This window comes from Poecilia formosa, unplaced genomic scaffold (assembly GCF_000485575.1).
Source record: "Poecilia formosa unplaced genomic scaffold, Poecilia_formosa-5.1.2 Scaffold624, whole genome shotgun sequence".
NCBI classification, from domain to species: Eukaryota; Metazoa; Chordata; class Actinopteri; order Cyprinodontiformes; family Poeciliidae; genus Poecilia; species Poecilia formosa.
The window spans coordinates 40,554-54,165 of record NW_006800563.1 but is presented as its reverse complement, the minus strand read 5'-3'; the positions used below and the strand labels follow the sequence as shown (position 1 = coordinate 54,165).

Here is a 13,612-nt window from a genome sequence, read left to right as displayed (position 1 = left end):
AGCAAGCGTCATTGCTTGGCATCAGCCCAGCAATGACTTTCTTGTTTACAGTAATAGTAAGTTTATAGTAAGTTTATAGTAAGTTTATAGTAACAACATTGTAGATGACAAACTAAAGTCATTTATAAATATGTTTACACGTTACCTGTGATGTAAACTTAAAACCTGAAGTAATACAGCAGCTTAACGAAAGCCAGGTATAAAATAAATTAAATAAAGCTTACCTTAATCTTTGACAAAATAAAACTGACAAAACAAAACTTCCACAGGTAGGATGTAGTGAAGTCTGTGAGAGAGGTTCCAGATTAATTGGCCATCTTAAAATCAATAACTGATTGACTGTTATTTGCTGTGAAGTATTTGTGAATAAACCCAGCTCAAACATAAAGAATACAGAGAGCGATAAATTGTAGCTATGGTCAAACTATCAATGATTCTTTGCACTTTTACAAAGTAAACTTTCTAATTATTTTATCTCTGCTGAAAGGCATTAAATAAAGTGTAATAACATTGTCATTCTCAATAAATGAATGCTACAGTGTTATATATATGGTCTGTGTTACAATTCAGGCATTTATAGGGGCCTTGAATGTTTGAGGCCTATCAGCAGCTACTGAGTTTTCTTTGCCTTGATATCTCAGTCTTATAATTCTAGATCTCAGTGGTGCTAATCAGGCAAAAATATTTTTTTCCAAATCAGTTTATTTGGAAAAATAAACGTTAACTAAAACTTCAGGTGTGTGTCTTTGTCTGGTGAATTTTAGGTGAAAACATGCTTGTTTTTCATTCAGTTGGTATAGAATCCAGAAATCTTACTCAAGTAAAAGTAGCAATACTTCATAATAAAATTATTCAAGTAAAAGTAAAAAGGACAGCGTAGTAAAAGTACTCCTAAAATATTTTTTAAAGTTACTTTAGGAAATGTAATTGAGTAAATCCATGATAACTCTGTTTATCGTGGATTCATTTAATTCTATGAGAGCTTTAATTTCTTGACTTGTGGTCCTTGACATATAGATTGAACTGTTTAAAAAATAAACCACCAAACCCACAAAGCGTGATGCGTTTTAAAACTTAATCAATATTCATTCACTCGAAGGCTAAGCAAATTAACTTCACTGTCCGCAAACCAGATGATCAAGAATTTATTCATACATTAGTAGAATATGCATGCTTGTCACAACCTGTAGGCGGCGATAATACAATAGTATCTGGATATATACCACTCGAATAGGAGGAAGAAGGAGCCTTCTAAAAGACATGGCGCTGCTTTGCTCAGACCGGGGGTAATAAGGACGGATTCTGAGCAGGACCGGCAAGTTGGATACATGGTGTGCGGAAAAAAACTGTTTTACCATGTGGATGGACAGAAAGACTGATAGAGTTTTACTGAAAACTCTCAACTATGTTTTGAATGTGCTGAAGTTCAGCCCCAGCCCCAGTGTCCGCACGCAGTCTACCTGTAAACCAGGACCACCAAGGCTGTCCTGGAGGCTCCTGTTCTTCGGTACTGACCAGTTTGCTGTGGAGTCTCTCAAACTACTGAATCTTTGCAGGTACCAGAAGTCTCGGTGTTCTACACTAAATCTGTTCCTAGTTACCTTGAGCTGGTCATTGCGAACTTGCGGTTTTCACGACGTCTCTAGTGTTGTGAGTCGACCGTTTTGTTCTTTGTGCAAAAACGAGGTTCGATTTTACAAGTTTCGAGTCCCGACCATGAAGAAGTTTATAACAGGATTTAATGACAAGAATGATCAAATGGAACAGATAGTGACATTCACCGTCGCAGCGCTGGGCCATACACTTAGCACACCTTACGGATGACACCAAGTGAGGCAAAGGCTGTAGCGCGTATTTAGCTTTTATTCTTCTCTGCAATCTGTACCCTCCAAGGGTAGTCTAATCAGTTTCAGTCTGTTTATGTGTGACTGGCGGCAGTCATACATAAACATGGTTATGTAAACTGTGGCGTGTGCGTGTCAGCAGATTAAAACGAGACTTGAAGAGATAGAAGAAAATATAAAATCCTCAACACTAGGGTTTCTTTTCTCACAAACAACAAAGTAAAGAACAAGTTTAAGTACAGAATAAAGGATAGAAAAGTTTAATTAATCTGAAACATCCTCGATTTTCCCCAGAGATTCGGATTAAAATCTAAAGTTTGAGTGTATTAGCCTCAGTTAAGAGTTTACAGAAATCCACATGCAATGATTTTTGAGATTAGGGACAAAACCCTGTTCTCTGGTAAAGCACAGAATTTGAATACAAATGCACATAAAATATAATTTCTTCAAATAATTAACTAAGCTAACCTAGGTAATGTCAGCACAACAATATATGTTTTCACGGTGTTTGCTGAATATTTTTCATTTTCAAATTTTTTGTAGTAGGTGGATGGTGTCTGTAAAAGCCTCTGTCCTGGAGCAGAACTCAATACATTATAATAGTTTAAAACAATTAAAGANCAACTCTGCTATTGACAGCAAAGAGTGAAAATAATTCTAACAGAGTAAATTATTTTTTATTTCATTACATAAGCTACATTAATACACTAATGCTTCAGATTGAGATATTTAAAAATACACAAAAAGTGAAAGAATAAAACATTTATTTATTATACTAGGAACGCTGGTCACAGGCTTCAGTCTGCTGGTCACACTGGGAGAACTCAATGACTTCTGAGACGTCCTGGTTCACAGGCTGAAGCCAAGGATAAAAGAGAAATTATCCAAAAGTGTAATAGAAAATACATACGATATGTTTCGTATATGTTTCTTTCACATTCATAAAAATACATTTTCAGCATGTTGGGCTCTGACTTTAGCATCTTTATAGCTAAATATCAACATGGTGAAGCTGAGCTGGAAACAGACTGAAGAACAGCAGCTCCAGCTCTGATCCTGACTGATCTTTCCTCACAAAATCCTCTGGTTTTTAATTAACTTCTCCCTCTAACAGCGGGTTTTCATCACCTCTCTCTCATTAGAAAACAGTATGAAAACATTAGCTGCTAAGCTAACAATCAGCGGTTATTTCGGGCCAATTTAGCTACATAGGAAATATTTTTCGGTTGTTTAAAAGCGAATTTCTGGCTGCAAAGTCAAGTAATTCTGATCTTTCATCCTTACCTGGGGAAGGTAATCCAAATGAATCCAGTTTGTTTCGTAAAATGGTTGAAACAAGTCCACACAGCACAGGACTTAAGGAGCTCTGATCGCTCTGCTGCCACATAGAAGGTGGCGGACGCTGTTACGTAGGACTCAGGGGTCCATGAGGGGTCTATGTATTGATGTCCATGGGCTCATAGACGTCTATGAGAGGGCTAGGCCATACATATGAATAAGTATAGAAAATAGAAACTCTGTCTTTAGTCATTTCTTTGATTGCCAAATATATTAATGTGTGTGAGAAAATGTGTCAGTGACTGGTATTAATTTAAAATACTTTGTAGAACGGCACTTTCTTAAGTTCGGTCCGTTTACCTGTATTAGCTTACTGGCACATTGGCCACATTCATTATGGCGGACGCTGTTACGTATCGTAGCAACTGGCCGACCCGCTCCATGAGGCGTCTACGTATTCATGTGTATGAGGTCATAGACATGAATACCTACGGGCTAGATATGAATGCCGGTTACCATGTCTATGGACATGAATACGGGTTAGGCAGCTTTGCTAGGCTTATGTTATTTAGTTTTTTCCTTCTGTCTTATTCCTAAGTTGTTCATCACAACCATATTGTGTCAACACCATAAATGATTATTTATAAAATTTTTGACATTTTTAAAATAAATGCTTAACTTTGGTATAATATGGCCTCCTTCAGAATAACATAATATAACTTGAGGTAGTCAGTCTGGCATTTTGTCAACTCCGTCAGTTTTTAACTGACGGTGTGACTCTTTCAGTGATAGCGTTGACAAATCTCACTTAAGTGTCCCGTTAATTCGTTTTAATGTATTTTACATAAATGGGATGCATCAAGTATTTCATTTTTCTCGCTAGTTTCTCACCACCTTCAGTTCTGTGTCAACTCTGTCAAGCAGCCAACTCAGCTAGATGGATGTTTTTGTTTTTGTTTTTTGTTTTAATTTTTTTGTTTGTTTCTTAAGAAGCATTTGTCTATAAAACTGAGTAAAATATCACTAATAGGGTCATTAAAAATAATTTTATATTTATTTTTGTCAGATTGTGTTGACAAAAGTTCTGGGTCAGATCCATTAAAAATGTAATTTTCAAAAAAAAAAAAAAGCCTGCATCTTAGCATCTTTACATTTCCAAAACATTATTTGTCATATTTGAATACATAAGCTTGATGAATAATTGCTTATTTCTTTTGAAGAATTAAACCCATTTTGTCCATAATCTCAAGAATCACTGCATGGATGTATAATTAGTTTGCTTTAGGATGCTGTGCATGAAAAAATCAGGAGCAACTTTTATTCTGTAGATTGTGTAGTTAAACATTTGGTTGGTTCAAAAAAGCATTTCATTTGTTATATTTAATACAAATACTCAGTTAAAAACTAAAAAAACTGTTAACATGACTTAAAAAAAAGAAAGTCACTCAAAAAAAATTTAAACTTTCTTTTTGGATAAAACTGGGTAATTCTTTTTGTCTATGACAGGGCAGTTCTAAGTGCTTGTATAGAAGACAGTTTCATTTTTTGTTTCCTACATACATTTCATATTTAATTGAAACTGTTTTTTTTTTGGTTTATGGTCATTGGTTAGGAGTTATTGGTTAGGGTTAGGGTTTTGGCTAAGACAGTCACATTACCAGAACTACTAAGCTGACATGAGTTGCTCTTCCACATGTCTATTCTGGGTGATTGTCTCTGTAGGGTGCATCCTGATGAGGCCACTCTCATGTTTGGAGATGTGTTAAGTCACTGATGGAGAAAAGCTGATGCTGAGCTTTAGGAATTTGACAAATGAAAACTGAGGTATCCTTTTTATTTGGTTTTGTTAAATTAAACTCATAATCTAAAGCAGTCCAGAACAGTAAAACAGCAACAGCTGCGATTTCATACAGAAAGTTAGGCTCATAAGAATGTGTCCGACATGACCTTTGATGGCCAGCTAAACTTTCAATGCATGTAAAGCATGTTTCTCTTTAAGGCTCCCCCCAAAAAGCTGCTGCCTAGTTCATTTTTTGCAGAGATTCTATGATTTAAATCCACTACCTTTAATTCATTGTGTTTTTTTAGTCTAAAACAACAGATTATATTAAATCATGTATATACTATGATTTATATCAAGATAAACAAAAATACTTGCAATTATTATTTACTTGTATGGATGCTTTCTGAACATGTCTGAGAACTGTGGTCCCACTTCAGTCAGATGAAGATGTAATTTATATCTTAGGAAGCAATACCCTGCCTAATCCCATGTTCAGATCTTTTTGCTCTATGGCAGCTTTTGCTCTACAAAAAAACGTGCAATATCTCAGTTTTCTTTAAGCTGTTTGGTATACAGTAAAAGAAATTGATTTCAACTAATGCAAAGTTCAAACACTTCTGTTCTCTCTTTTTTCTTAGGCATTCAAATGAAGGGATCGTGGAGAAGCTTGAGGTTGTTACATTGCCTGGTGATCTGCCTGTGAAGAGATTTGCTCAACAGAACCAGCTGGCACTGCACAGCTGGCCCCCTCACAATGTAGAGGGACAGTTTGATGTTGGAGTGGTTGTATCTTTTGGCCGTTTACTCCATTGTGGACTCATTGACAAGTTTCCTTTGTCAGTATTTAGCATTAGTATTGAGTATTCATGATTAACCATGTTTGAACCTGTCTAGAAATTTTCTTTTACCCTGAAAGAGCCACACTGTGGAACTCCTCATAGTATGACTGTACTGACATTACCCATTAATAAAAGAAAGAAAAAAGAAGTGCCCTTGTAGGTACCTTAATATACCCTAAAGGCCTAATGCCTTTAGGGTATATTCAAGAACATATTGTCATTTTATAGCACAATCAAGTACATTAAATTCAGTTGTTATAAAATACTGTGTATTAAACATAACTTAATAGAAATTTGACAATGCAATTTGATGCCTTGAAATTGGCTTCTATCTCTAAGAATCTCCTACTCTCTGACATGCCACCTTCAGCATGTCATCACAACACGACTCCATTAAACCATTAACAATCATGCTTACAAGCATTGTACTGAGAAATAGTTTGTATGATAAACTCAACAGATGCACAGTTCCAACAAGTTTCCTAATTGCATTAATTATCCTAAAGGGAAATTAAATGTTGGTGTAACTCATACTAATTCAAAATTCTTCAAATTCTTAATGTAATATGAAAGAATAGGAAATGACGAAGGGGCAAACAGTATTTTATATCATGTTTATGTCATGTTGTCAGATGATATTGTAAGGCATGTTGTCAAATCTTAATTTCTTTTTTCTTTTCTGCATGCTATTTTGATTCAGTGGGATTTTGAATGTTCACCCCAGTCTGCTTCCAAGGTGGAGAGGTCCAGCACCTGTGTTCCACACTGTCATGCATGGTGACACTGTGACAGGAGTCACGGTCATCCAGATTCGTCCCAACAAGTAAACAAAATGAAAACCTTTTTAGTCATCTCCCCCTATTAATTACAGTCGCAGGCTAAAAACTGCAGTTCTTGGGTAAATTAAATGTTAAGTTTTGCAGTTGACCCTAACAAATCTAAACATCAATTTTCTCAAAACAACTGCTTTTTCCAACCCACTTCCCACATATGTTGGATGCTGTAAATCAAAAGTACTCCATCATATCCTGTAAAAAGAGAAGCAAACAAGTTTCAGAAGCATGTGGTATCGTCATCATCCTGTGAAGTCAGCAGTCAAAAGTAATCGCAATTACTAAAGGTGCTAACACAAATGTATTAATCTGTAAGGTTTGATGTTGGGCCCATTCTAAACCAGGAGATCCATCAAGTTCCAAAAAACTGTACTGCTGAAGATCTTGGAGCTGCCCTGGCCATCAAAGGAGCACATCTTGTAAGTTGATGCAGCATGTATGCATGCAGTCTTTTTTTTCAACGAAAATATTGACATCGTAGTTCTACTTGGTATCTTTCAGTTGCTTGATACGTTGATGAAGCTTCCTGAAAAAATTGCAAATAAACGGGAGCAGGAACTGAAGGGTGTAACATTTGGTATGTGCATCTACACTCCATGGACACCAAAAACATATAGTTGTAAAAAGTGTAAACACACAGTAAAGTAGCAGTCTGTGATGTAAAAGATGAGACAATGATAAATCATTTAATTTATTTTACAGCCATATATTTGACCCACAACCTGTTCATTTTAACTAAAATATTAACCTGTTTAAGCTGGAAGAAAAGTCTAAATTTAAAATGTTTCAATTTCAGGATGTAGAAGTGTCACTGGCACAATAAAACCATTTGCATGATTTAAAAAGACGATTTACTTTGCTGTCATTCTGCGTACACAAAAACTTTTAATAAGCCTCAGAAATAATAAATATTTCTGAGAGAATACTACACTCACTGGCCACTTTATTAGGTACACCTGACCAATTGCTCGTTGACGCAAATGTTGAATCGGCCAATCACATAGCAACAACTCAATGCATTTAGACATGTAGACATGGCCAAGACGATCTGCTGAAGTTCAAACCAAGCATCAGAATGAGGAAAAAATGTGATTTAAGTGACTTTGAACGTGACATGGTTGTTGGTGCCAGACGGGCTGGTCTGATGAGTCTTGATTTCTGCTGCGGATGGTAGGGTCCGAATTTGGCGTCAACAACATGAAAGCCTGGATCCATCCTGCATTGTATCAATGGTTCAGGCTAGTGGTGGTGGTGCAATGGGGTGGGGGATATTTTCCTGGCACACTCTGGGTCCATTAGTACCAACTGGGCAACCTCCTTTTTTCGTTTTTAATTGTAAAGTTTTGTATTTGATTCTGGCTTTTTTTCCCTTTCCAAATGTATTTGCACAGCAACTTATCCCATTCTACAAATTGTTTTGAGGGTATAGGAACTTGCAGGGATTGAAATGAATACAACATTCAGGGAAGGATGTTTAATTTAACTGACTCAATCCTGGAGTGTAGGTCGAAAAAAGGTATGGCATTCCATCTTTGGATATCCGACTTTATGGCTACGTTCAGGGGGGCATAATTGGCCTCAAACATTTTATTAGGGTCACGATGGATCACCACCCCCAGATACCTAACATTATCCGCATCCCATTTCCATTTATAGCAATTTTTAATTTCAGCTGGTGGGTCTTAATTTACCGTTAGTACCTGTGTTTTGTTCACATTAACCCTGTACCATGAGTACAAACCGAAATCTGATAAGATTTTCATTATTTTGGGGAAAACCTGTGTAGAATGAGATATAACAAGTAACAAGTCATCAGCAAATTGTGCCAATTTTTGCTCCCCTCCTGCTGTCCCTACTCCAATTATATCCCATCTCTGTCTGATCCATTGGGTCAATGGTTCCATGAACAAGGCGAAGAGGAGTGGCGACATACAGCAACTTTGTTGAGTACCTCGCTTGAGTATGAATGATTCAGTAAGGTCTCCATTAATTTTGATTTTGGCTGTTGGTTTATTATACAACCCAGATATAGTATTTATCATAGATTTATCAGATCCAAATCTCTCAAGTACCTGATATAAAAAGGACCACCTCACAGAATCAAATACCTTTTCGGCATCTAAACGTAACACTAAAGTCTCTATTTTTTGTCTATAAACCTGGCAAAACTTTCCTAATGTTGTCCTGAGTTTGACGGTGTTTGATAAAGCCTGTTTGATGATTATGTATTAGTCCTGGTAAAATTGTTTCAAGTCTCTTTGAGATGATGGAAGTGAACAACTTGTAGTCAATGTTTAATACACTGATTGGGCGATAGTTACTACAATCTCGGTTATCTTTTCCTTCTTTCTGAATTTTAGAAATTATTGCTTCTTTCCCATGAGGGGGGTACGATTTTTTCCTCCATTACCCAATTAAATGTTTTCTGCAAGGTGGGAGTCAAATGATCCTTCATTATTTTGTACCATTCTGGGCCAGGTCCATCTGCCCCCCGCCATTTTCCCCCCTTTTAGTCTTTTAATTTCTGAGTGAATTTCTTCTCTGGTTATTGTGGATACTAACGTTTTATTTTGTTCCTCCAAAACTGTTGGTAACTCTAGTTCAGACAGGAAAGTATTGACATCTTGATTATTATCTACATGGGTTTGGGAATAAAGTTTTTTGTAATAAATCTGAAAACATTGTTGAATTTTCTCCTCTTTGGTTTCTATTTGACCATTTAAAGAATTTCTTATTTTGTGTATAGTCCTCTCCGTTTGCTGCTTTCTGAGTTCATATGAAAGAAGTTGTAGTGGTTTCCCGCCTACATCACAGTACTGCTGCTTGTTAAAAATGATTTTTTTCTGTACATCAATCATCTAATTCTTTTTTAAATTTTACCATATCAGATTTAACGTCGTCGTTCATAGTCACGGAGTGTTGATGTTGCAGTTTTAACAATTGATCTTCCAGGTATTTACGTTTTTGCATGTTTTCTCTTTTTAAGTAGGAAGATATACTAATTATTTTCCCTCTAATTACTGCCTTCAATACATCCCATAATATTCCTGGTGACACCTCCTCATTATCATTATGAGCTAAATAATTCTCTATTTCTTTTTTTAAATTCTCTTTAATGTTTGGGTAATTTAAAATATTTGTGTTCATCTTCCATAATGTAGATCTATTTTTCCTGTTCAGACAAATATCCGCATAAACTGGATTATGATCAGAAATTGTACTTGGACCAATTTCACAGGTTTTAATTTTAAACAAATCATTCTTGAACATGGGAATGTAATCTAACCTACAATATACGTTATGTGGGTGTATTCTCATAGTTGGGTGATGTTCTCTCCATACATCAACTAATCCTAAATCGCCCATGAGGTGTCTCATCCTCTTACCAATATTTCGTACATCGCCTTTCCCTTTAGAAAAATCAAATTTGCCATTTAATAAGATATTGAAATCACCACTAGTTGTTGCAAATTTTGAGAATCTGTTTATAAAGGGACCAATCACTGACTGGTGGAAAGTATACATTCAGGAGGGTAGTCATGGTACCATCAATCCTGCCCGTTGTCATTATATATCGACCTTCTTTATCTTTGTATTCTGATATGTGTTCATAGTTAAGAGTTCCAGATAACAAAATTGCCACTCCCCTCCGCCTCCCAGAACTGTGGGAAGAATAAAACACATGTTTAAAACCCATCCTGTTCAATTTAACATACTCGGTATTCGGTAGATGTGCTTCCTGCAATAAAACAATTTGGGCTTTGTCTCTCTTAAATTTAGATAAGACTTTCCACCTTTTTACTGGTCTATGTAAACCATTAATGTTGTTTGACACCAATTTTATCAACCTGCTACTCATCTAACTTATATTTCTTAATTATATCACAAAGATTATTGGGCTCCCCGCTCACTCTTAAAAACACTGAATATAGAACATATAAAAAAGTCAGCATCAAGAACAAACAAGACTCAAACTGAAATCAAAGAAGAAATTCGCTCCCCGATGCTCCAGGTCATCTGCTTCAGTTGTTCCAGGACCGTTTCTGGTGACTTAACGACCCGCACAGCGTAGCCTCTGCTGGACATGTCTTTGGTAGCTTCCAACACCGTGTTGTAAATCTTCGTTTCATCGCCATATTTCACCCTCAGCCAGGCTGGGAAGAGGATCTGAAAAGGGATCTGCTACTCCTTCAGAATCTTGGGCACATCTGCATATTCTTTTCATTTTTTCAAACTCAGAGGGGGATAGTCATGATCCAATCTCACTTGCTTGCCTTTCCAGGTAAATCCTCTTTTCTGCCATGCCTTGCGAAGGAGGAGTTCTTTGGTTTTAAAACTGAGGAATTTCACAATAATAAATTGCGGTGGAGCGTCGGTTGGGGGCGGAGGGCCTAGAGAGCGGTGAGCCCGTTCAATGTGTATGTCGAGCTCGTCTTGGGACAGCGCCAAGCCCTCCCGGAGCAACTAATCCACAAAGTCACCCATTGATGCCGAGTCCCGTTCTGCCGCCTCCGGTACGCCATAAAATGCGTATCTTCTCTCTTCGTGTACAAAGCATCGGTTTTGAAGTATTTCGCTCAGCCCAGTACTTTTTCACCTTTATGGATATGTTTTCGTGGTTTTAGTGGGGTTGGGTTTTCAATTTCTTAGGTTCTCTCGGGAGCCCGTTCACAGCGTGGCCATCACAGTGATGTTCAAACCGGAAGTCCGTGCAGACTTTAAGATTTCATTTCGGTTATAGGCCCTTTTCTTTTTGAAAGATCTATAGTTATGGCTCACTGGCAAAAATGTATGAAAACTGAAAACTTATCAAGTCAATCTATGGTTATACCTCCTTCAACGTAAATGTACCTTTTGGAGTTTGTGTGAGGGACCACACATTTTCTCTGGAAGTTTTTTTTTATTGTTCAAAACTCTTGTGTTGAATAGCGGCAATTCACAACAAGGCACTATACAAAAAAATAATAATAATAATAAAATCACACATACATTCCAATTGATCCTAGCTATAAATCAATACAGTACGCTCAATTAATTATTCAAAAAAATGTATATCTAAGGAAACCCAACAGATTGCAACAAGTCATTAACTTGCAACATTCTCCCCTCCTGGACAATAATGTAGTAACAATCACTTGCGTTGTCTTTGTTTTTACACAAGTCTCTCATATTGAGCGCACATGTAGCAAAAGTGGAGAGGGGAAAACTCCCCTTGAACAGGAAGAAACCTCCAGCAGAACTGGGCTCAATACAAGGGCTGGGCTCAGTACCATCTGCCATAACTGACTAAGGATATGATCAGAAAGAGCAGAATGCACAAGAAGAATCAGATGAACTGATGCAGGATTATTTTAGATGTTCATGTAAATAAAAATTAATAGCAGGAGAGAGAGAACGAGTAGTTGATGGCAGCTTTATCTCAGCCGATGTCCACCTCTAGGAAGGTATCAGAACCAAACGGAATGCCAGACCAGGTGTAGTCAGTTTGTCCTTCAGTTGCCTCAGCATATGGCAGCATAACGTCAGAAATAGCTCAGGATAACAAGAATTTGCACTCAATCCAGGGGTTAAAAAATATATTTTATATGAGAATGTAGAGATCAACCTCTCATTCCTAAGACCCTACGGGGATTGTGGATTAAGCTGCCCCTACAACCATCGCTCCAGTTCCTATGTTAAAAGTGGAAACTTTATTACATCACAAAAACCTATTATGAACAGGGGTGTGTACAGATTTTATATCCACTGAACTAGGTTTCCTTTATGATGAAGATTGTACTTGACTTACAGCTCCAAAAATCAATACATCCATGAGTTGGATTAATTGGGAAGAACAAACCTGTGACCAAATTGCTTGTTTGTGTCGTGCCATTGGATCTCGGGTAAGAAAATAAGAAATTTATGATTTGAGTGCATTTTATTGGGTCACCATTAAATTTTGTTACAATGATACTTTTTTCTCTCTCTTCAGATCCCTTTAAGGACGATGTGGATGGGAAAGACTCTAAAACTTTTGGATTTTGTTGGAAAATGTTATACTTCAGGTAACTTATACCATATGATTGTATTTGACTAAATCCCTTTTCATAAGATGTCTGTTCTGACTGAAGCAAAATGGCCTAATAACAATTTACCGTATTTTCCGGACTATAGAGCGCACCTCACTATAAGCCGCACCAGGCTATAAGCTGCATGGTTCAAAGCATGGGAAAAGAAGTAGCGGCTTATAGTCCGAAAAATATGGTAGTTTCTGTGATGAAGTTGATTTACTCATAGTGACAGATGGCTAAACCGGTGTCCTGCATATTGAATGGGTTGAATGATGATGACTTGGATGTGGAAGTAATGTTGAGAGCTGTTTACTTGTTCATCTACTTCAACATGCTTTTTACCAAGGTTTTTAGAACTCCTTGTGAAACTATTTTATGGCCATGTAACTGAGTCCAACAATTCTGTATTACGCAGTGGTTGTACTGTGTACCTAACCTTTAGCAGTTTCTAAGCCCACCACAATGGCTGCTATAATAAATGGGTTACATTACTGTATGATGTGTATGATGCTCCCTCTTGTTTTGTATACTCGGTGTGAACAGTCAAATGTCTACTCTTATAGTTCAGTTATTAGTTCTGATTAACCTTTCACAAAACTGTGAAACATTGTCATTGTGTTCTTAGATAAAACAAAATCAAAATTGAAGAGAGAACATATGATTACAGTAATACAGAGGGCCTTGTTGTATCAAGTGCATTTTAGCATACTGACTCACTATATATTCTACTTCAATTTGAGACCGAATCAGTTTGTTGGCCAAATTTTATTGGCTTATCTATGCCGTTTTGTACTAGTTCTAGTTAAGAATAATAATTAGGACATGGCTTAAAATGGTAGGATCTTCCTGTTTTTCTAGAACAAACGTAGGCCTGTCACGTTAACAAATTTTGCTGGACGATTAATTGTGTAAAAAACTATTGTGATAAACGATAATATTGTTTCAAGTCCAGTTGACACTGATTTAATGGAAATGACTAATAATA

The 13,612-nt window shown here is 36.8% G+C and overlaps 1 protein-coding gene and 1 long non-coding RNA gene across 2 annotated transcripts in view; one reads left to right on the top strand and one right to left on the bottom strand.

Moving 5' to 3' along the window:
- The first annotated feature begins 1,227 nt into the window (after window positions 1–1,227).
- The window catches only part of mtfmt (mitochondrial methionyl-tRNA formyltransferase), a 26,089-nt gene continuing 13,704 nt past the window's right edge, over window positions 1,228–13,612 (top strand). The window contains exons 1-7 of the mRNA XM_016665816.1: window positions 1,228–1,556; window positions 5,544–5,741; window positions 6,445–6,567; window positions 6,894–6,996; window positions 7,079–7,154; window positions 12,368–12,459; window positions 12,549–12,621. Of these exons, the coding sequence (XP_016521302.1) occupies window positions 1,357–1,556; window positions 5,544–5,741; window positions 6,445–6,567; window positions 6,894–6,996; window positions 7,079–7,154; window positions 12,368–12,459; window positions 12,549–12,621 (865 nt within the window). The 5' untranslated portion in view covers window positions 1,228–1,356. The remainder of the gene's footprint in view (window positions 1,557–5,543; window positions 5,742–6,444; window positions 6,568–6,893; window positions 6,997–7,078; window positions 7,155–12,367; window positions 12,460–12,548; window positions 12,622–13,612) is intronic.
- LOC107834439 (uncharacterized) overlaps window positions 5,739–13,612 on the bottom strand; it is a 9,256-nt gene continuing 1,382 nt past the window's right edge. The window contains exons 2-3 of the long non-coding RNA XR_001660238.1: window positions 9,043–9,046; window positions 5,739–5,927 (exon numbers count right to left, since the gene is read on the bottom strand). This is a non-coding gene — a long non-coding RNA (uncharacterized LOC107834439). The remainder of the gene's footprint in view (window positions 5,928–9,042; window positions 9,047–13,612) is intronic.